This window comes from Camelus dromedarius, chromosome 3 (assembly GCF_036321535.1).
Source record: "Camelus dromedarius isolate mCamDro1 chromosome 3, mCamDro1.pat, whole genome shotgun sequence".
In the NCBI taxonomy this organism is placed as follows: Eukaryota; Metazoa; Chordata; class Mammalia; order Artiodactyla; family Camelidae; genus Camelus; species Camelus dromedarius.
Genome location: NC_087438.1, coordinates 226,667 through 247,710, shown reverse-complemented (window position 1 = coordinate 247,710; position 21,044 = coordinate 226,667). Strand labels below are relative to the sequence as shown.

Here is a 21,044-nt window from a genome sequence, read left to right as displayed (position 1 = left end):
CACAGCTGATGCATCCACTCACTGCTGGGACATCTGCGTGGTTTCCCATCTGAGCCAACACAGGGGCTGCTGCTGTGTTTTGAGGGCGTTGCTGTTGGGTGCACACCCAGGAGTGGAGTTACTGGGCCACGGGGTGGGCAGGGCCCAGCTGTAGTAGAAAATGCCCAGTAGTGCAAAGCGAACACGCGAATCCAGGCTCCGCTGAGGCAGCGTGAACGTCCGGTTGCTGGACGTTTTGGCCAGTGTTTGGTATCTGCAGCCTTCTTCATTTGGGCTCGGTGGTGGATGTGTCATGGTTTCTTTCTGTGGCTTTAATTAGCACATCGCCAAGGCTAATGACACTGAGCGTCTTCTCACTTAAATGCAGGTGAGCGTGTTGCCTGTTTCTGTCTTTTTCATGAGTTTCCACTGAGTGCCTGCGGACCTGTCAGTGTTCCTCACCTCTGTGAACACACGTCCTTTTAGGGTATCTTCTTCGCAAGATCTCCTCCACTCCCTGGCCTGCCCTTCTGCTCTCTGGATGGATCTGACTCGGCCGATCCATCAGGCTCTCCTCATGGACAGGGTTTTGTCCCAAGAAGTCTTTCCACCTCACTCTGCCCTGTTATCGTCTAGAAACTTCCACCGTCCACTGTGCATGGTGTGAGTAGTAGTCATCTTCTGTTTGGATCCAGCTCACGCAGCCCCGTTTGCTGACAAGAGCAGCACCTCCCCACCTCCGGGCAGTGCCACCTCCGTTGGAAGCCCACACCTGCTCTGAACCTCCAGTTCCACCTCCCGGGTCTGTCTGTCCACGGCTGCACTGATCCCACCCATCCCAGCCCCTGAGCCTACGGGGTCTTGTCTCCGGACTGCCCGTCACCAGTGATCAGCACTCCCGCCCCACCCCCAGGTGGCCTTAGATGTGCGCCGCCCTCTGCACTTCCAGTTGGCTTGTCGATGTCCCTCCAGACTTCCTGCTCAGTTTTGTGGCGATGTCAGTAGTCCTACAATTTGTTCTGACATCCTTGGAACGTTGCTGAGTCCTCCCATTCGTGAATATGACACACCCTCCGTTTACCTGGGTCTTCTTTAATTTCTCTGAATGGCGGTTTCTGTTTTTCGTGTGGAGGTCTTGCGTCTCATCTGGTTAACCCGTTACTAGGAGTTCAGTGTTTTCCACCTGCTGTTGAAGGACAGCATTTCCCCCGTGATTTTGACAAAGGAGAAGGCTGTGCTGACCGCTGAGCTCTGGGCACCAAGGGCCTCACAGTAAACTAATGAGCGGGCACTGTTGTCCACGTTACTCTCATGGGTTTTAGCGGGTGACCTCAAGCTTCGCAGAACCCCAGGGGCTCCCCACTGCCCCAGTCACCGCCTCCACATCCCTCAGACAATTAACAAAAGGGACACACAGTGTGAGCCTGCGGCTTAACCAGCACAGGAGGCAGGTTAACTTGAGGGAGGGCGAACAGAGCTGGAAGGGGTGTTACTGACAGAGGCAAATTCGAAGACATGTTAAATGCGAACATTCTTCTGGGGTGAGAAACCAAGTTCGGTGCTAATTAGTGTGGCCGCCTTCTGTCTTTCCTCATCTCCTAGGGTCTGATTCCTACAAACAAGGTCAGGGAAAATACATGGTGGGGAACGTGCGAAGGAAGGAGGGAAGAGAACATGACGATTATTCAGATGGCTAAAAGCCAGCCCGACTCTGGTCCCATCAGTGTGTCCTCATCTTGGCCTTTCTGTGGAGCTGAGCACAAAAGTGCAACCGTTTCCACATGCGGCTCGTTCCAGCAGTGACCATCTTCTGTGCAGAGAGTGCGTATATCCGTTATCCGTGCTTGTGGACGCTTAACTGCTTCCTCCCGCAGCCCCTGACATCCGCACGGTTCACACGGGACCTGGTCCCCCGCCTGCTGACCTCCCAGAGGACCGACAGCTTCTTGAGGCAGCAAATGTCAACAGCAACTAAAATATACACCTAAGTCTATTTATTCATCTCAGGGGTGCTGAAGTGGAAGACACCGAAACCACTCAGGCTGTGATAGGAAATACCTGGTTCCTGACTTTCTGTAAAGCATTTTGCCCAAGAAGCTCACAATAGTACAAAGCTGTTCTAAGATGTTCATGAAATATTTTGCGTAAACTAGAGGCACTGCTAATGATTTAATGACATTTGGAAACAATTTCTTTAGAATAAGGCAGAACTTTTTTTTTTTTTTTTTAACTTCTAACGCTTTAGAGGAAATAACCAAGCTCCAAGAAAACAAAAGATCCAGTTAGCAAGTTCAGACCTGGAATCAGGTCTCCTCTGCAGGGCACCTGCCTTTCTCAGGAAGCCAAACCCAGTGATAAGGCCGAATTTTGTCCAAAGGCAGATGGCTCTGGGCATCTGGAGAATTCACAGAGCAACACAGGAGACAGTGATTGGAACTAAAAGAAATTCTGAGCCTGCAGAAGGCAGGCCAAACCATATTTCGCAGAGCCCCGTCCTGCACACATCAGCAGTAGGACGTGGAAGCCTTCGTTATTTGGGGTTGGAATCTGCCATGCCCACAGCCAGCGGTACTGTGAGTGGGAGCTGCTTGAGGGGACCCCAGAGCCAGGGAGCCAGCCACCCAGCATGCCACCAGGCTCGTCTTCACCGCCTCCTACACACAGCCTCCCTAGAGTGATGGACGAAGCACTTGCGGGAGGCAGACTTGGGGGGAGGCGGCAGGGCTAACTGGGTGCTGAACCGTCATGGGAGACAGATCAGGTGGCATAGTTCACAGGTCAGGAGCAGCCAAGGAGGGAGAGGCCTCAGGTGCCCCCCCGGGGCGGGGCTGGTGATGGGGACGCCTCCCGCAGTGGCCCCCTTGCCCCCAGCGCCCCCAGGGGCTCAGCCGCAGCCCCGCGGGTGGACACGCTGTGGCTCCTTGGATGGAGCAGGAAGTCGTCACCCAACCCTAGGGGGGCAGAGCCGGCTTGACCCCCGTGGTCTGACCCGGAGGCCCTTGGAGGTCCCGCCCCCACACCTCACCAGCCAGGTCCTCCACGAGGGACACACCTCCACCTGCCACAGGGACTGTCCCGGGGCCAGGACAGGACAGGGTGTGGCAGTTGCTCTGTGTGGGTTCAGGTGGCAGGAGAGCCAACCGAATGATTGAGGAATCACTTCTCAGAATCACCAGCAGAGCGACAGTCACTTCGGTTTTGGAAGTGACACAAAATGATGGTTGTCATGGAAACTAGATCAAACGCTCCAGTGGCCTCCAGGGCTTAGGCCAAGCAGAATTCTCAGCGTGTCAGGGCCCCATGCTTCCTCTGCCCTCGGCGTCTGCCTACCACCTGGCTTTCTGCTCGTCCAGTGAGATTTTCGTTATCAACTCCACGTCCCAACTCCCAGCTCCAAACCCCCGTCTCATCACTTGGCTCTGATCCCAGATGCTGCAGACACCTCCCCTCGCCTGCAGAGGTACTTGGGCTCTGCGGGCCCGTCGGGGCCCCCAGCGGGCAGCTCCTGGCAGCCTCCAGGCCAGCACCCTCCCTGGGTCAGGCCAATGTCGCAGCAGGCGGGCTTCTGCCAGCCAGCTGGCCTGGGGCCCGCAGTGGACTCACCGTCGCCCAGGCCGCCACCTCGCCCTCGCCCTCGCCCTCGCCCTCGCCCTCGCCGATGAAGGGGTCTCCAAACCGCTCCTCTGGGCGCCCAGCCCCAGCCCGGGCACGGCTGCCCTCCACCCTCTCTGTGCCCCTTTCCCGCTAGTCCTGTGTCACTGGATAGTAGTCCTTTACAGTAAACTCACAGTAACTCTGTATGAAACTGCTCGAAGCACTGCAGTTTCTGACTCCAAATGGGGCCCTGACAGACACTGTGTTCTTCCTTTTCCCGGGTTCTGTTCTGCTCTCTTACGTCCGCCTGTTTGTATCTTGAATTCCTCAGCGAGCGCCAGGGCCCTGTGCTATTCACTGTGTGGTCCACTCCCTCTGGGGGTGTGTCTGCGGCGCAGGCTGCGGCCGTGCCTGAGCCTAGCCGGCTCCTCCTCAGTCCTCAACAACCGCCTCACTGGGTGCGAGTTCGGGTTTCCAGCTACAGCTTGGATTTCCCATGAGAGACTTCTCTGCCTTCCCAGAGGCCAGACCAGGCCCCTCCTCCTCTCCTGGGCCGGAGGTGGGACTTTTCTTCGAGCCGCCCTCCCAGGACCCCAGTGTTTGGTGGGACTGACCCGGCTCTCTGCCCCAAGGTCTGGAACCACACAAGCTGGGATGGCCTGAAGCAACGTTCCCAGCAAACTATCTGCACATCAACGCCGGCTTTCCAGAGCCCACCCTGTATCTGGGGCCTGGAAAGCCGCCGTGCTGGCAAGGACGGGTCCACAGCCGGCCCTGACCGGCCTCTCACCAGTGAGGAGCACGGGATGCTGGGCCACAGCTGGCACAAGTCCCTGCCCTTTAGGCCGGGGACGCCCAGGACCCGCCAGGCCTCTCGCCGTCACAAGGCTGGGGTGTGCAAATCCTCATCTGACAAAAGTTCTGTGATTTAAAAAGCTTGATCTTGGAGATGATTCAAACCTGGAGGACAACAGGCGCCTATGAGGTAGCAGAAAAGAACATGCAGCGGACGGAACGGCTGTGCTTACCTGGTGGAAGCCCAGGTAGTCCGCGATCGTCGCTGACGCGTAGAATATCACGCCTTCGGCGCTCACGACCAGAGCGAAGCCGCGGAGGGACTGGAAGGAAAAGCAGAAACTGAGTCGGCTCCTAGGAGCGTCTGCGGAGTCACCGAAGCCGGAAAAGTCACGTGTTAACTCCGCCTGCGTTTCCAGCCACTGCTCCCTAGTTGTGTGGTCCTCGTTCGTAGCCTCCAGGAAGGCCTGCTTTCCGTTCATTTATGGCCGTTCTGCAGACGGTCCCAGGCTAGCAGGAGACATAGGGATTCGGTCACGGTTTGTAAGGCTCAGGACTTGGGTTCTCCTTTTTCTAGTGATGAGCAAATTTGTGTTTTATAAAATGTAAACAGCATCATGATGAGATGAGAAACCAAAACAGGAACCTTTGTGTCACCCGTGTGGACTTCCCCATTCGTGCACCCTCTTCTGTGTTCTGATTTTTCTAAGAATTTTTATCGTGAAAAAATGAGTTCCACAGAGTTTCCACATCCACTGAGACCATCACATGGATGTTCTTCAGTCTGTTAACGTGGGGAGTTACACTGACAGACGTTTTGATGGTGAAGCATTCTTGCCTGTATGGGGTAGACCTCATCTGATCGTAATTTTTAACACTCTTGAAATCGGTTCATCTCACCTAGGAAGCTCCATCCACAGCTGATGAAGCCCAGCCCATAGACTCTTCTCATTTCGGTGTCAAGCCCCGCCCTCTCCTTCCATCTTCTGGACCCACTTGTTTACAGTGAGGATGTGTATTCCTTGGCAGTTCGGTTCGCCTCACCCCTAAGACCCTCCAGTTTGGGTGCATTTGGTGTATAACCCTCCTCAAGAAACTAGAGACGGCAGAGACAGTCACATACAACATCAGGAGAAGGAAAATTTAAATGAGAGAAAAAAATCAGTGAAAAGTGTTTAGTCAAATAATAAAGATTGTCAACAAGGTGAAAAAAATGGCTTTTTAAAAAGATTAATAAAATTGATAAACCCCTAGAAATACTGAACAAGAAAAGTGTAAATTACCGACAGCAGGAACTCTGAAGAAGACGCCAGGACAGACCCTGCAGGCACTAAACACAGCGAGGAGACACTAAGAATGCTGCTGAGGAAATTAAGTGCCTTAGATGAAAGGGACAAACGCTTTGAAAAAGATTAACGGAAGTGTTACAAGAAAAGCTAGAAAATCTAAGTGGCCCAGTAGCTATTAAACACACTGAGTCTGTGGCCAGAGCCTTCCCACTAAGAAAACTCCTGGCCCAGATCAAAGACACATACAATGCCCAGGACTGAATCTGAAAAGAAAAGCAAGGCCTATGTACTGAAAGCCTTGAAGCAGTGCAGAGAGAAGACCCAGACAAACAGGAGGTGTCGAAGCTCCCGGGTCAAAACCTTGGCAGAGTCAGGATGTCCCGCCTCCTTGAACCGATCTATAAAGTCATCTCAGTCACAGGGACAGCAGGGTGTTTTCTTCTTGTAGAAACTGATGAGGTAATTCTAATATTTATGTGGAAATAAAGGGCCCAGAATTGCCAAAGCAATGTTGTTAAAGAAGAGCAGAACTGTGGGACGGATGCTGACTGACTTCACGACTCATTGCAGAGCTGTGCCAATCACGACAGTGGGTGTTGGCGTGAGGACAGGCGAGCGCTAGGCCGAGCCAATGGGGGGAGGAGAGTCTTCTAAAGAAATGTGTCTGGGGCAGCTGGTTATCTGTGTAGGAAAAAAAAAGCAAAGCAAAAGCACCCCTGACTCTTATCTCATTCCACACACAAAAATTAATTCAAGAGATACCTTAGACCCAAACATAAAACACTTTGAGAATCATAGAGCTTGTAGAAGAAAGTATAGGAAGACACCTTCGTGAGTCTGGGGCAGGCAGATCTGGACAGGATACAAAACACTAACACTTAAGGGGAACAGGTGATGACCTGGACTTTAATAAATGACGAGACAAGCCACAGACTGAGAAAAAATACAGTACACCGGCAAAGGACTTTATCCGGATACATAAAGAACTTCTACAAAAACAATTAAAAGAAGAACAACTCAATCTTTAAAACTGGGCAAAAAACTCAAAGAGACACTTTACAGAAGGAGACAGAAGAACACCCACAATGCACATGGAAACACACCCAGCGTCATCAGTCATCAGGAGCCCGCAGCCTACAACCACTGTGAGACTCCGTCTCACACGGAGTAGGGTGGCGATGGGCAGGAGGACTCGACGACACTAAATATTCCTGGGAATGAGAAGCAAGCTGGTAAGACTGTCAGACAGAACCTTGTTCTGCTGCAAAGCCACGCTTCAGCCACGAAAGCACAGTTTGGAGAAGAAGATCGCAGCACTCACAAAGTGTACAACACTCGACGGAGCTCTTACTCAAGAGGAAGCACCCGGAGGTAAACAGTCTGCAGAGAACCCGAGATGCTGGGCGCTCACAGGCGGCTAGGATGAGGCTGCCGCTTGGAGTGGAGCCGCAGCCCCCTGGGTAACACGAGCAGGGTCTGGAAGGGCGTGTCGCCCCACTGTCTGCCTTGTTTCAAAGTTCGGGGTGACTTTCTGACACAGAGGTGCAAACGCCAGGGCAGTGGCTTTGCAAGAGGATTTAGACTTTGTGCTGACTTTTCTGAGCAAGAAACCCAGGCCTCACACAGCACCCCGCTGCACCTCTGCTTCAGACGGTCTAGCACCAGAGTGACCATTGCATCACAAGGCCCGTCACTGGCCACCTGCCCCTGAGCCCCAGTGAACTGAAAATTGACCCCGTGTGACACCCCTGTCCCCTGGAACGTCTCCAGGAACCAGACAGGCTGTCATTCGTCCATAATTCCTGTGCAGCTCCAGGGAGGAGTGTCTGGACTCACTGCCCTCACATCTTTGAGTACCGGATGCAAAGTCCAGTGTTTGCCTGGACCTCGTCCCAGTGGGCTGGTCAGGAGTTTGTGAATGCGCCCAACCCCCACCCCCAAATGCCTCTGCTGTTGGGCACCTAGTGTTCCCTGGGTTGGGGGGTGGATCTACGAAACAGTCCTTTGGGATTTGCTTGCTGTATTGTTTAACAAAAGACCAAATTCTCCTGTATGGTGACCGGCAGAAAGGAAGAGGCACCTTTCCTCCCAGTAGGGGATCCCTCACCAGGACGTGGAGCTGACCCCGGAGGACCGGTGTGAACAGCCTTGTCCTGCGAGTCCGTCCTGCACGGACTGAGTCGTGCGTTGGCCTGGGGATGGGGTAGTGGAAAACCTCTCACTGTCTCTGTGTCCTTCAGAGGCACTTTACCCAAAGCTGTGAAGCCTTCCCCCCACCTCCACTGGCCTGGAGGTTTTCCTAAAGCACTTGGGTCCCCAGACCTGTGGCGAGGCTGGCCCCTGTAGCTGTGCCCCTCAGATGCTGACCCAGCCGAGACAGTGCATTTGGCAGTGCCAGGTTTCCTCACATTGTGGTAGAATCTGGGTAACCTTCTAACCATCTGTAGCACATGGTTCAGTGGCATTAACACGTCCACACCGCTGTGCGGCCCCACCACTGCCAGAACTTCCTCATCGTCCCCAAGTGACGCGCTGTCCCCATCGAGTGCTGACCCCCAGCCCCGGCCCCCCGTCCTACTTCTGTCTCTGAGTCTGCCCCCCCCCAGGGCCACGTACAAGTGGACTCACAGGGATCTGTCTTTTTGTGGCAGGCTTTTTCACTAGAATAACACCCCCAGGGTCACCCCCTTGCAGACTGTGCCAGAAGCCCTTCTTCTTTAAGGCTGACTAACACTCCTCTGATGAGCTGCCCGCACTGCCGGCCCACATCCCCCAGGGCGTCTGGGCTGCTCCCAGCTCCCAGCCACTGGGGCACCAGTGAGCACCCTCAGGAAGGGAGGTGCCCAAGGAGAGGATGGGCACTCACCTCCACAGCCTCCTCTCCCTGCAGCCTTCCTGCGAGGAAGGAGGCGTCCCTTCAGCCTTCCTGCGAGAAAGGAGGCGTGTGATGAAGTCAAACCCACTGCCCTCAGAGCCCGGAGTCTCTAAGGAGGAGGCTCAGCCCAGGCTCTCAGCCTGCAGCTCATTGGCAGTCCCGGGGGGGCCTCAAGTGCCTCACCTGGGAAGCTGCCTGGATTCCATCTCCTCCCTCCCCACCCCGGGCCCAGTGGGGTCTGGCGCCCCCGGAGGGTGGCGGGCTTCCAGGCCACCCGCTGTGCGCAGTGACCGGACACTCAGGCCAGGAAAGCCTGCCCTGAATCCTCGGCCTCATGCCTTATCCGGAGGCAGCGGCCGCATCCCAGGAGGAGGACCCTATAGCCCCACCCCCGAGGTCTGGGACAGCACTGGGTCCACCATGGGGAGGTCAGGAAACAAGGCGTCCATTCTCCTTACAGACTCAGGACGAGGGTGGTCGTCCGGACACACCCCTGACCATGAGAGCTGATGGCGGCAGTGGCCCAGGTGACTGAACCCAGGCGCCCCACGGTGCCAGGCAGTGATGACTGCGAGGGCCTCGTTCCTCCCGCAGGCTCAGCATCTGGCCCCGGGCAGCCAGAGTGGGTGAGGTGGGCGCCCGGCTGTGCCGCCGGGAATCCACACAGCGTCCCCATCTCAGAGGCCGCGCAGACTCCTGACATCCCACTAATCATAGTCCAAGGACCAAAGAAATGCTCAGGCTTTGAGTACATAAAATGCCGTCTCAAAAAAGATTTTATGAGATTAGTCACAACCAAAAGCAACCTTAATTTTAACTCACAAGGCAAAAATTTTAAAAAGCAAAAAGGACCATAAAATGAAGTTTGCCGAGTCATATGGATTCAATATCAGATGGACGCTCTGGTCCAGAACCATCACGCCAAATACTTTTACACATGTGGGGCCGCCTTTCAAACATGCATCGCAAACGTTTGTTTGTCTTCTCTCCCCCTCTCTTTTTAATCCTACAAGAGTTTTGTGTTTTTTTAAACATGGTACATGGAAAATGAGATCACTTTTCCAAGTGGAAAAAAGAATTTGGCCCCAAGCTGAAGGCCGCGCTTTCTTAAGGGGAGAGACAAGCACATGTAGGTTCAATTACTAGAAGTCACGGCACGTGCACCTGCCACGCTGGGGGGACGCGGGGCCACGCAGGCGAAGTGGCCCTGGCGCCCCCGGCCCCTCTGCCCGGATAGAGGCGAAGTGTGGGAAGCCCTTGAGTATCCTGATCGCTTCCAGCCCGTGGCAGAAAAAAGAGCCAGCAAGTACTTCAAAGATCGCTTGTCAAGGTCACGGCGGAGGAAGGAGAAGAGGGAAAAGGAACAATTCCAGCAGCCCCTCTCATCGCCCCTCCCTGGAATGAAAGGAAGTTGGGAGCAGCGCCTCCCGAGAGCCGTTGCTGCGGTTACCGAGAGCAACACACGGCCAGGGCCGCCAGTCACGCGAGCGAGCGAGGGGCACCGGGCGTGTCAGGCAGCCGCGGGGCCCTGCTGGAGCCAGATCACTCGCTGGGCCTCGCCGTGGGGCCCGCGTGCGTGCGAGCTGCTCCTGCTCGGGGAGCGGATCGCTGGCTGTTTATAGATCCCACAAACAGTAGACTCGGCCTGGGGCTCCTGCCACGAAGCAGCCATGGCACTTGAAAGCAGCTGGCTGATGGGGGCAGGACCACAAGGGGGGAGGCAGGTGTGGACCCCTAGGCCCTGGGAGCCAGCCCGGTCCCCGCTCTGCTCTTCCACCGCCCTGGGCCCTCTAGGTCTTTTTTTTCAGGTGAGTGACTTCGCTGTGGCACAGACACCTGGGCGGCAGAGGTGCGGGATGGTGAGGTTGGGCCTGCGGCCCCACATCCTGGTGGGAGCGAAGCCCAGATCTGGGCACAGACATGGCCACTGCAGACAACTCTCTTCCTTCCCTGGGGGAGTGCGACTATTTCAAAACCACCTCAACCAAGGGCTGCCGTTTCAGCTGTGTGACCTTGGACAAGCTAATTAACCTCCCTGGGCCTCGGATTCCTCATTGAGAAACGGGAATGACAGAAATGACTGCCTCTGAGGTGAAACAAGCACGCCCCGCAGAGTGAGCCCAGAATTAATATTGCTGCTGCTGATCAGAACGCAGCGTTTTGTGCTGGGCTCTGATTCACCGAGCGTGTTGACTGTTTTCTAGAGCGAACAAAGCCTATTTTTAACACTGGGACCGACTTTCAGATTGCAAACATCTTGGTGTGAAGTTTCGTTCAGGAGAAGCAGCTGTGGACAGTCAACAAGCAGACTATGACAGAGAAGGAAGCAGGCCCTCCCTGACGGAGCGCTGGTGTTTGGGGGCTGCACCCCTGATCCCCCAAATCTCTGACCTCTCTCTCCGAGTGTGTCTGGGACCGCCAGCCTTGGCCTCACAGTCTTGGATCACTCCAGACCTTCTGGGTCAGAATCTGCCCTTGGACAAGTTCCAGACCTTCCCTCTGTGCCCAAGAAAGCCCAAGGGAGGCCCTGCAGGAGGGAAGGATGGTGCTGGGAGCTGGGGCAGAGCCCTCCTGACAGAAAGTTGTCATCGCACAGGGAAGTGGCAGCCACCTGGCCGGCGCCGCAGGTGCTGGCCCCTCCCCGAAGGAGGAGTCTCGGGAGGCTCCAGGATGGACCAAGCGAGGTCCCACCAGGGCCGCATCCCCCAGGGAGTGGAACGGGCAGGTCATCAGGCCCCCGGGTTCAGCTGCTCTGCCATGAACCCAGGATGACCCAGAGCCAACCTGAAGCTCCTCACAAACGTAGTAACTAAAACACAGCACGGTGACCAGGGCTGCTGGTTCTCAGTGTGCTGCAGCTGAATGAACAGGATTCACACTTAGAACACACAGAATACCAAGCATGGCCCAGCACCACCCTGCTCCTTCCACAGCGCCTCCTCCTTGGGGCTAGCTGGGACCCTCACCTTGTACTGAAGTCACCTGCCGGGGACCCTCCCCGTGACTGTGAGTTTAGCACAGGCAGGGCCTGGGACACATGCGTCTGAGCCCCGGAGAGCCCGGGGCCAACCAGGGCCAGAGTGACCACAGTGATCGCTAGCCACTGAGGGGAACCCAGTGAGCCTAGCTCAGTGACCACAGGCAGTCAGGGGTGCATGGTGGACAGTGGGGGGGGCTAATGGTGGACGATTGGGGGTTCATGGTGGACGATCAGGGGCTATGGTGCACAGTCAAAGGTTTCACAGTGGGGAGTTATGGGGGCCTAAAAGCCCACCCAGGCCCCAGACATCTGAACTATCCTCTGGGGTGGGGCTAGAAGCTGTGGGCTTCTGACCCACAGGGAGGCCGCTGGGTGGGCAGAAGGTGCAACGTTGCAGCTGTGGCTGGACACAGCCCGAGGCATGGCACAAGCCGGGGGACGGGGCCCTTGGTACGCCCGGCGCATGGTCGGGCAGGCGGAGGCTGTGAGACAGCAGGAATGAGGTGGGTGGGGCCTGGGGACTGTCTGGGGGTGGGGAACCGGCTGCCCTTCCCGGGCTGTGTCCACCCGCAGGCCAGCCGCAGCCATGGAACTTCTCCCACTTCTATTTACGTCAAAGGAGTTTGGGAACAACAGGCCTAGCAGACATAGCAGAAGGTGAGAAAATGCGATTTCTCTGAGCAGTAAGAACGAAGGGCGAGCAGGGAACCCCAGCCCCTGGAGAGGGAGCTGCAGGTGCAGCCACTGCTCAGTGGAAGGCCAGGATGGGCGGCCAGGTGCGGGGACACCAGGGAGCTCTCTCAGGGAGCCGAGCGGGAGCGGGGAGCCTGGGCCGGCCGCAGTGGGCCCCAGAAACACAGCTGCCGGCCTTGCCAGGTGTCCGTCCTGGGCTCCCATGCCACCCTTCAACAGTCAGGGATGGGTTGTTGTGCGACGGCCCCTCCTGCAGCCCACTGTCCCCTGCGGCCAACGCAAGACCCCTGCTCCTGGGCCACACAGCCCTGCCCACCCTGGCGGCTCTGCCCTGCCCTCCTGGGCCGATTCCCACGGTGCCCCTCTTCCTGCACCAGGCTTTGGTGGTGAGCTCTCTGGGGCTTCACGTCTGCCTTTCTGGAGGACCGTGGTCCCTGAACCCACGCGTCCAGCACCACAGGGAGGAAACCACAGCAGAAGCCCTGTCCGCAACCCTGCCGGTCAGCAGAGCGCCTTCGGGTCTGACCAGGGGAAGGGGGTCTCTAGGTCTTTCTTTAGAAGAGTGACAGCCTGAAGGTGCGCAAGTCTCCACGCCTGCAGTTCTTGGCGGGTCCCTTGCGGTTCCTGGGAATGTCCCGGGAATTGTGCTGGCTTTCCCAGAAACCAAGTCAGCGTGCTGGCACAGGCCGACGGCTGGCTCTCAAGGCTCCCAGGCAGGCAAGGCCACTCACAGCTGCTTCCACGAAGCCCACGGTGCCCGGGCACCCAGGGAGCCAGAGTTGGAGCCGAGGCGGCAGCCCAGGCTCTGTGAGTCCCAGGCCGAGGGCTGGTGTGGGAACTGGTAAAACCCCCTCACCTCAGGGGCCAGTCAGCACGTCTGTCCGTCTGCAACCTCCTCCCCTGCGGATCCTGCTCCAGCCTCGAACTCAGAAACCAAACAAATCAAACGAGTCTGTGCCTCCCCGTTGGCCGCTTTTGACTTCGTTTGGCATCTGGCAAAGCTTATTCCATTAAACATGGACACATGGTGTCTATGTCCACACAGGTGAGCCAGCACAGGCTCCAGTCCTTCCCCAAAGTCAGCCCCTAGTGCCCTAATGGGAGGAGTGGTCCCCAGAAGGCCTCAGGGACCCCCAAGGAGCCCAGGGCTGACTGGGGTCAGGGTGAGGAGGAGCTGGGGGGTGCAGCCCAGGGTGGGAGGTTTGGGGGAGCAGAGAACACTGGAAGAAATTCTTTCTGTGCTCTGCTCTGGCCCCTCCCCCAGCTGCCTGGGGACAGTCTGCCTGGTGGAGTGATGGGGCAAGGGTGCAGGGCCAGCCAGGGAGAGGCCCGTACTGCTGAGCTGTGCTTCCGAGCACTCACCCCTCCTGTCCTATGCAAGCCCCAGGCCAGGACTCCCAAGGTGGCCCTTTCTAAAGGGGAACCTTCCCCAAGGAGGCAAGCCCCACCCAAATCCGGCCTGGCCCCTCCCCCAGCCCCATCCCACCTGTCCCCAGCACACAGCTTGGCTCCTCAGGGGCAGAGCACACAGGGGCCAGAAGATAGTCTGGGGGATGCCCAGCATGTGGGGCAGCACAGAACAGAGACCAAACATGAGATAAGCATGAATTTAAATAGATATAAGGAGATAAGAAATATATTAGCAAAAAGAAATAGAAACAAGAAATATTACAAACCAATTAAGGGGAACTGTTTATGAGGTGTGAGCCTAATAAGCAAGGAGGGAAGAAGAGTGTGACGGCTGCAGAGCTGGAGGGTCAGTCCTGAGGGCGGCAGGGAAGGGAGGCCAGGGGACAGAAGAGAGGCCCGTGGATGGAAGCGGTCACTCAGCAGTGCTGGGTAACAGCAGCTCCAGAGGGAGCACCGGTAATGGAGAGGGACAGTGTTTGATGCAACAATGGAAAGAAATGTCCAGATTAAAGAAGAAACACTTCAGATAGAAAGAACTCGGGAGCACCAAGTAGGCAAAACAAGACGGAAGACACGTTGTGCTGAAATTCAAAAATACCAAAGCCAAAGGTGGACTCATACAGCTCAGAGGGGGGTCAGAGCAGCCGCTGCAGTGGGCGTCGGGCCCCACCAGCAGCACAGGCACTGCAGACGATGGAGAAGCGTTTTTGAAGGTCGAAGAAAAAACTTTGAACTTACAATTCTACATTCAGCCAAACTGTCATCCAGCTGTGAGGGCATAACGTTCTCAAGCACGTGGGGAGACCCAGGGAGATTTCACACTGAGACTCACAACGAAAACGCCCCGGGGAGGCCTCAAAACGAGAAACACACCTAGGGACTGCTAGGAGGGGCCCCACATCCTGGTCAGCTCCCGAGGGGTCCCTAAAAGTTAGGAACACAGGCAAGATCTGCATCGTCCAGGATTCAACTTCTGGACAAAGTTGCTGCATCTGTGCAGGGGACCAGAGGGCTGAGCCGATGCCAGCCCTGCTGGAGAGACGCCAGCCCAGCTACGTCCAGGAGATGGAAGGGAAACCCACCTGGAAAGGCCTTTCTGAAGGCTTCCCCGTGAGAACAAAATCAGAATGTGGGGCTTTTAAACCCGCAGGATAAAGCTCGGTCTGCCGAATGGGGAGCTAGAGAGAAGAGAAAGAAACCAAGGACAGTGGAGGAATAGAAAGCACAAAACATGAGAGCAGAAATAGCCTCCATAAGCGTGATCACGGGAAACATGGACAGGCTAAACTTGCACGTCTGCAAGGGGGACGCGGAGCGAGAAAGGGGCCTGTACCCGAGGGGGTGGAGAGCCCACCAGTGCGAGGAGCGCCAAAGAGCAGGGCTTCGCGTCTGGTGAGACGGCCTTTAGCGGACAGGGTTAGAGCCGTGCACAGGATGTGAGAGCCGCACGGACCTCGAGTCCCCGGTGGCTTCCTGCCCTGTGCGCGCTGCCTGGAGCCCGGCACTGGGAGCGGCTCTGATCTCGACCTCGGCCAGGGCGCCACTCTGCCTGCACACCAGCTGCGCGGTCCTGCTGCTCTGCACACGCCTTTGGGCTCGCTGACCCTTCTCAGCTGAGCATGGATGTGTTTCGAACACCTCGCTGCCCTCAGCGACCGTGGGCCCAGGACTCAGCCACACAGTCACTGACCGACCCCAATGTCCCTGGGGAACGTGCCTCGTCCAGCAGCGTCTCATCCACCCACTTCTCCTTCCACTTGCTCCCCGTAGGGCCTTGGGCCCCAGGCCCCACCTGCCACTCGGTCAGGGCCCTGGTTCTGGGTGGGGAGAGGCCCCTCCTGAATCCACGTGGGGAAGTGGACCTGGTCATGCCGAGGGGTCTACCCAGGATGGAGGTACCCCCTCAATGTTGTGCAGGCACTTCCTGGTGGCCGTCCAGCCTCCGTGGTCTTGCCTGCCCTCAGGGTGTAGAATTTCAGAAGCAAACACCTGGTCCTTGTCCTTCTCATCCTTTGTGCTGGTCACCTGGTGGGGGTCTTGGGCCGGAAACTCAGTCCTGGGTTCTGGGAAACCTTCCGGGCTGCTTCCTGAATGATTTCCTCCCCTCTGACCTCCCTGGAGCTCTGATCACGCAGGCCCTCTGGGGTCTGGCAGCCTTCTTGACTTTCCTCTGTTATTTGCCGCCTGTTTGTCACTTACTCATGGTGATACTTTAACTCTGGACCACTCTTGGATTTCCAAGATTTGCTTTCACGCTTCTGTGAGCTCTTTTCAACCTCTGAGTTGTCCCTTCCATAGCAGCCCATTTCCCCAGTGTCCCCTCGCCTCGTCCCGAGGAGCCTGTCTGTCTGGCCGTCTCCCCTCCGCACGTCTGTCCCTCCAGGTTGATGTTCCTCCTGGACCCTGTGTTTTGCTCAGCAGCCTCTTTGCTGGAGGGTCCACGGTGCCCGTGTGCACGAGGTTTGAGGAGCAGGTGCAGGTCGGCTGGCAGGAGGCCCCACCACCACCGGCCTCTGTGCTGTTGAGTTCTGCAGGGAAGCCTGACGTCAGAGCCTTCAGGCCCACTTGCAAAGCCCTTTTTCCAAGTAAAGTAACATACTCACAGGCTCCGGGAATTCGGACAGGAACACTTTGGGGAGCCAGTGTTCTGCCTACCACATCACCCCAAATCATCACATATACTGAGAGCCAGAATGTGAGAGGACCACTCAAGGGAGAAGACGTGAGACAGACGCCACTTCTGAACTGAAAATGGTGGAATGACCACGTCAGGGATTTAACACAGCTGCCACGACTGTCCTCCCGAGGGAAAAGCAACGCAGGTCACAGGGCTCAGAAGACAAGCAGATGCTATTAGAAAAGAACCACGTGAGAATTTTAGAACTGAGAAATGAAATGTGGGAAGTGGAAGCTCCACTGGGTGGGCTTAAGAGCAGAAGGCGCTGACAGAAAAAAGAATCAGTAAGGACAGAGCAATGGAAGGCGTCCAACCTGAGAGAGAAAACACTGGGAAGGTGAACACAGCCTCAAGGTCTCACACCTGTGTCAGCACAGTTTCTGAAATGGAAGAGAAAGACACGGGGCGGTAAAAAATGTGTGACGAATACGGCCGAAAACTTTCTGAGTTTGATGAAAGACACAAACACACAGGTTCAAAAAGCCCGTGAGCCCTAAACAGGACGATCTAATAAACACAAACCCAGTCACGTCGGACTCGAGCATCGAAAGCCGCGGGTGCACCGAGCTGGAGCAGTGATGGATATTGCCAAAGCCAGAAGGGGCAGAAAACACGAGAGAGGGAAACAAAAAGCAGGAAAATTATACAATGGTGGACTTAAATCCAGCAATATCAATGATTTCCCTAATATAAATGGCCTTTAGAAGTGGTACTGTCAGACTGGACTTAAAAAATGAACAACAAAGAAAAGGTCCAAATACATACTGCCAACAGAAGACACAGTTTAAACATAACTATACAAATGGATTAAAAACAATGAGATGAAGCAGGATACGCCAAACAAACATTCACTGAAAAGAGCTGGGGTGACCATGTTAGTGTCAAACAAAGTAAACTTCAAGGCAAGGAAAGTAACCGGGGATGAAGAGGCGTCTTGCACTCGGACGGGACAGAATGGTCAGTTCCCGAGGAAAACGTAGTAACTCCAGGCACGTCTGCCCCCTACAGCAGAACCCAAAGTACACAGAGCGAAGACTGACAGAGCTGAAAGGAGAAATCCCAGATCCACGATTTTACTAGACGACATCAACACTTGTGTTTCAAGTTGAGACCAGACAGAAAAGCAACAAGGATACAAAAAAGCCACCATCATCAACCAGCTTGACAGAACTGACGTTTGGAAGAACACCTCCCCCACGGACAGCACTGCGGGAAGGGCCGCCTCCCGGCCGCGCCCACCGCGCCCGCGGCGCCCACAGGCAGAAGGGGCTGGGGGCTCTCCGGGACCTCCTTCACGACAGCACTGGTCCCACTCAGAGGGGCTCATGACATCATCACCTCCCATGGACCCACCACCAGACACCATCCCAGTGGGGGTTGGGTCCCCAGTCTAGCATGAAGTTGACTGTATTGTATTAATTGGGGGGCTGGAATACAAGCATTCAGTCCATAGTAACAATCAATGAAACCAGCAACTGTGTCTGAGAAAAATCAATAAAACGAATAAAACTCTGGCCCAATGGACTAAGAAAAAATAAGAGAAAACACAGATCACCAATGAAATGAAAAAGGAGACGTGACTACAGAACCCACAGTCATTAAAAGGGCAACATAGGAAAAACCTGAACTGTACCCATAAAATCAACGACATAGATAAAACGGACCAACTCCTCGAAAGACACAGACTACTAAAATTCACACTAGAATAGGTAACCTGAATAGTCCTTTATCAATCAAAGAAACTAAATTCATACTTTAATCTTCTAACAAAGAAAACTCTCAGACCAGCTGTTTCTGCCTGGGAATCGTAACAAGCGTTTCAGGAGGCGGTAACAGCAATTCTACACAATCTCCTTCAGAAAACGCAAGAGATGGGAACACTCTCAACCAATTCCACGAAGCCTCCATCAGCGAGATACCACAACCTAACAGAGACGTTGCAAGAAAACTACAGAAATATTTCTCATCAACAAAAACACAAGCCCCCACACAGTATTACCAAATTGAGTCCAGCAATATACAAAGAAGATCTGTCCTGAGCCTGTCAATCAATGCAATTCACAATATTAACAGACTCAGGAAGAAAAATCACATCTCAACAGATGCAGAAAAAGCATCTGATAAAACTGATGAAACGGATAAAACGGGGGGGGGGCAGGGGTCCACTCATAGTAAGAACTCTCAGAAAACAAGGAATAGAGGGAAATTTCTTAATCTGATGTAAGGCATCTATAAAAACCAAAGCAAAGATCAAAGGTTTCTCCCCACTCTGAGGAAAAGGCAGGGTTGTCCCCTCACCTCTTCTGCTCTACCTGGTCCCAGAAGTCCTGGAAGTGCAGTAAGGCAGGAAAAACAAAGCGTGTAGTTTGAAAAAGAAGATAAAAACGGTCTCTCTTCTCAGAAAACATGATGATGTAAAAATTCCCAGAGTCTACAATAACAAAGAACTGCCAATGAATTCAACAGGGTCGCAGACACAAAGTCAACCTTGAAAAATAAAGTGTATTTCTATACACTACTGATGAAAACTGAGGTTAAACAACGGCTCATTTATAATAGCAACACAAATATAAAATGCTCACATGTAAATCTAGCAAATACACAGGTTCTCCATACTGAAAACCACAAAGCGCTGAAGACAGTCATAAAAGACCTAAATTAACGGGGAGGTACTGTGTTCATAAATTGGGAGGGTGGTGGTGTCAGGCTGTCGATTCTCCCCAGTCAAATCCCAGCGAAATTTCTGCAGATATCAACAAATTAACTCTAAAATGTATATGGAAAGACAGAGAAACTAAACAATTTCTGACAGCCAAAACAATTCTGAAAAAGAACGACAATAATAAAGAAGTGAAGAGTCGCAGCGCCCGACTTCAGGACTTACTACGGAGCTGTAGTAACCAGGCAAGCACGGCGCTTACTTGCGAGAGGCCAGACACACAGCCAACAGGACAGGACAGAGTCCAGAGACAGACACAGAAAGACGGCCAACTGACTTTTCACAAAGGTGTGAAGGCAATTCAGTGGAGAAGGGACCACCTTTTGAATAAACGGCTCTGAAACAACTGGACACTCACGTGCAGATACAGTCAGTCTTGACCTGCGCCCCACCTCGTACCACAGTTAACCAACCAGGATTACAGGCCTGAATGTGAAACTCACTGTACAGGTATGAAGTGTTGGGCACAAGCATCAGAGAATAACCTCTGTCACCTCAGGTCAGATAAAGAGTTCTTAGATATGACACCAAAATCATGATCTATGAAAAAAATCGATAGACTGGACTCCGTCAAAGTTAAATTCCTTCACTCTCCGCAAGGCCCCGTCAAGGGAATGAGCAGGCCGGCCAGGCTGGGGGCACAGACTCACCGACCCTGCGCGCAGGGACGCACTCCCAGGACGCTCACAGGGCCTCTGAACACAACAGCAAGAGGGAAGACAGACAGACAGAAAGCCAGCCAGCAGACAGCTCACAAGGAGGGTCCGTCGCAGCAAGCGAACACACACTGACACCCCGCGTCACTAGTGAGGAGGGAAACGCAGGTGAAACTGTAGTGAGGGTCCGGTCTGCCCCTATGGAAAAGGCTTCATAACACTGGCGGGGCCGCGAGCGCACGGCCACTTTGGAAGGCAGATTTCTTACGAAGTCAGACACACGCAGGTATTATCCACACAAAAGGAAAACCTATGCTCAGAGAAAACCTGTGTGTGAGTGTTTAGCACAGCTTGATTCACAAACAGCGCATCCTGGAAACAACCCCCACGTCCTCAGCGGCTGCGTGGGCAGGCGCCAGACCCTCAGGAGTGGAGGATGGAGTACGGAGCCAGGGTGGGCAGGCGTCTGTCAGCAAACAGACAGCAGGGCAGAGATGTGGGGCCGGAGGGATTGCTCAGGGGTGGCCACCACACTGCCAAGAAGAACGCGTTTTAGTGTGCATAAATTTAAAAATACAAGTTAGAAAACGTCTGGAGCAGCACGGGACACCTGAACTCTAGCGAGGGTCACGTGGTCAGAGCGTCTTCTGGCTGGACAGGTCCGAGCTCAGCGCTCCTGCAGGCACGTCGCTGCATCTGCGTAAACGTGACGGCCTTGCAGCCCAGCTTGGACGGGGTTTGAAGCCCAGGGCCTGCTCTGATTGCACAGCCAAGGTCAGTGCGCCCAGGACCACGCCTCCCTTCCCCCTCCCCCCACCTCCCCGCCTCCTCCGTCCTGTACCCAGTGCCGCACCAAGATGCTCCCTGGCTGGCAGCTCTGTGGGCGTCCTGGCTTCCCTGAGGCCCGCAGCTTCTAACATGGACCCAGAAACGTGGGGTCCAGCCCAAGCCCCAACGGGGACCCTCGACAAGCCCCTAATGGCCTCAAACCTCGGCTTCTCCACCTTAAAATCACAGGTGTGATTTTAAGAGTCTGCACCAGCCCTGAATCTCCTGTGAATTGATGACAGTTTATCTTCAAGAGACTGACGTTTGGAGACAAGGGCTGAGAGTTTCTTCTTATTGTTGCTGGATTTGCTTATTTTGCTCTGTTTGGGAATACTTTTAAACTTCAAAAATAGACTCTAATCCCAAAATGTGAGAATCTCCGCTCCGGCGATGCTCTGGAGAGCGCTTGTCATGTAACCTACCCCGATTCCAATCAACGGGAATCTTCAGAAATTTCCTGTTGGACACAGAGGCAACCACGACTGGAACTGCTGGACCTCATTCTCCAAAACGGAGCTGGGGGTGCACCACTCTGGCCTGGCCGGGGAG

The 21,044-nt window shown here is 54.7% G+C and overlaps 1 protein-coding gene across 1 annotated transcript in view; it reads right to left on the bottom strand.

Annotated features, from left to right (window-relative positions):
- The window catches only part of AHRR (aryl hydrocarbon receptor repressor), a 66,788-nt gene that overhangs the window by 12,427 nt on the left and 33,317 nt on the right, over positions 1–21,044 (bottom strand). Inside the window, exon 5 of the mRNA XM_031442372.2 lies at positions 4,602–4,691. Coding sequence (XP_031298232.2) covers positions 4,602–4,691 — 90 coding nt within the window. The remainder of the gene's footprint in view (positions 1–4,601; positions 4,692–21,044) is intronic.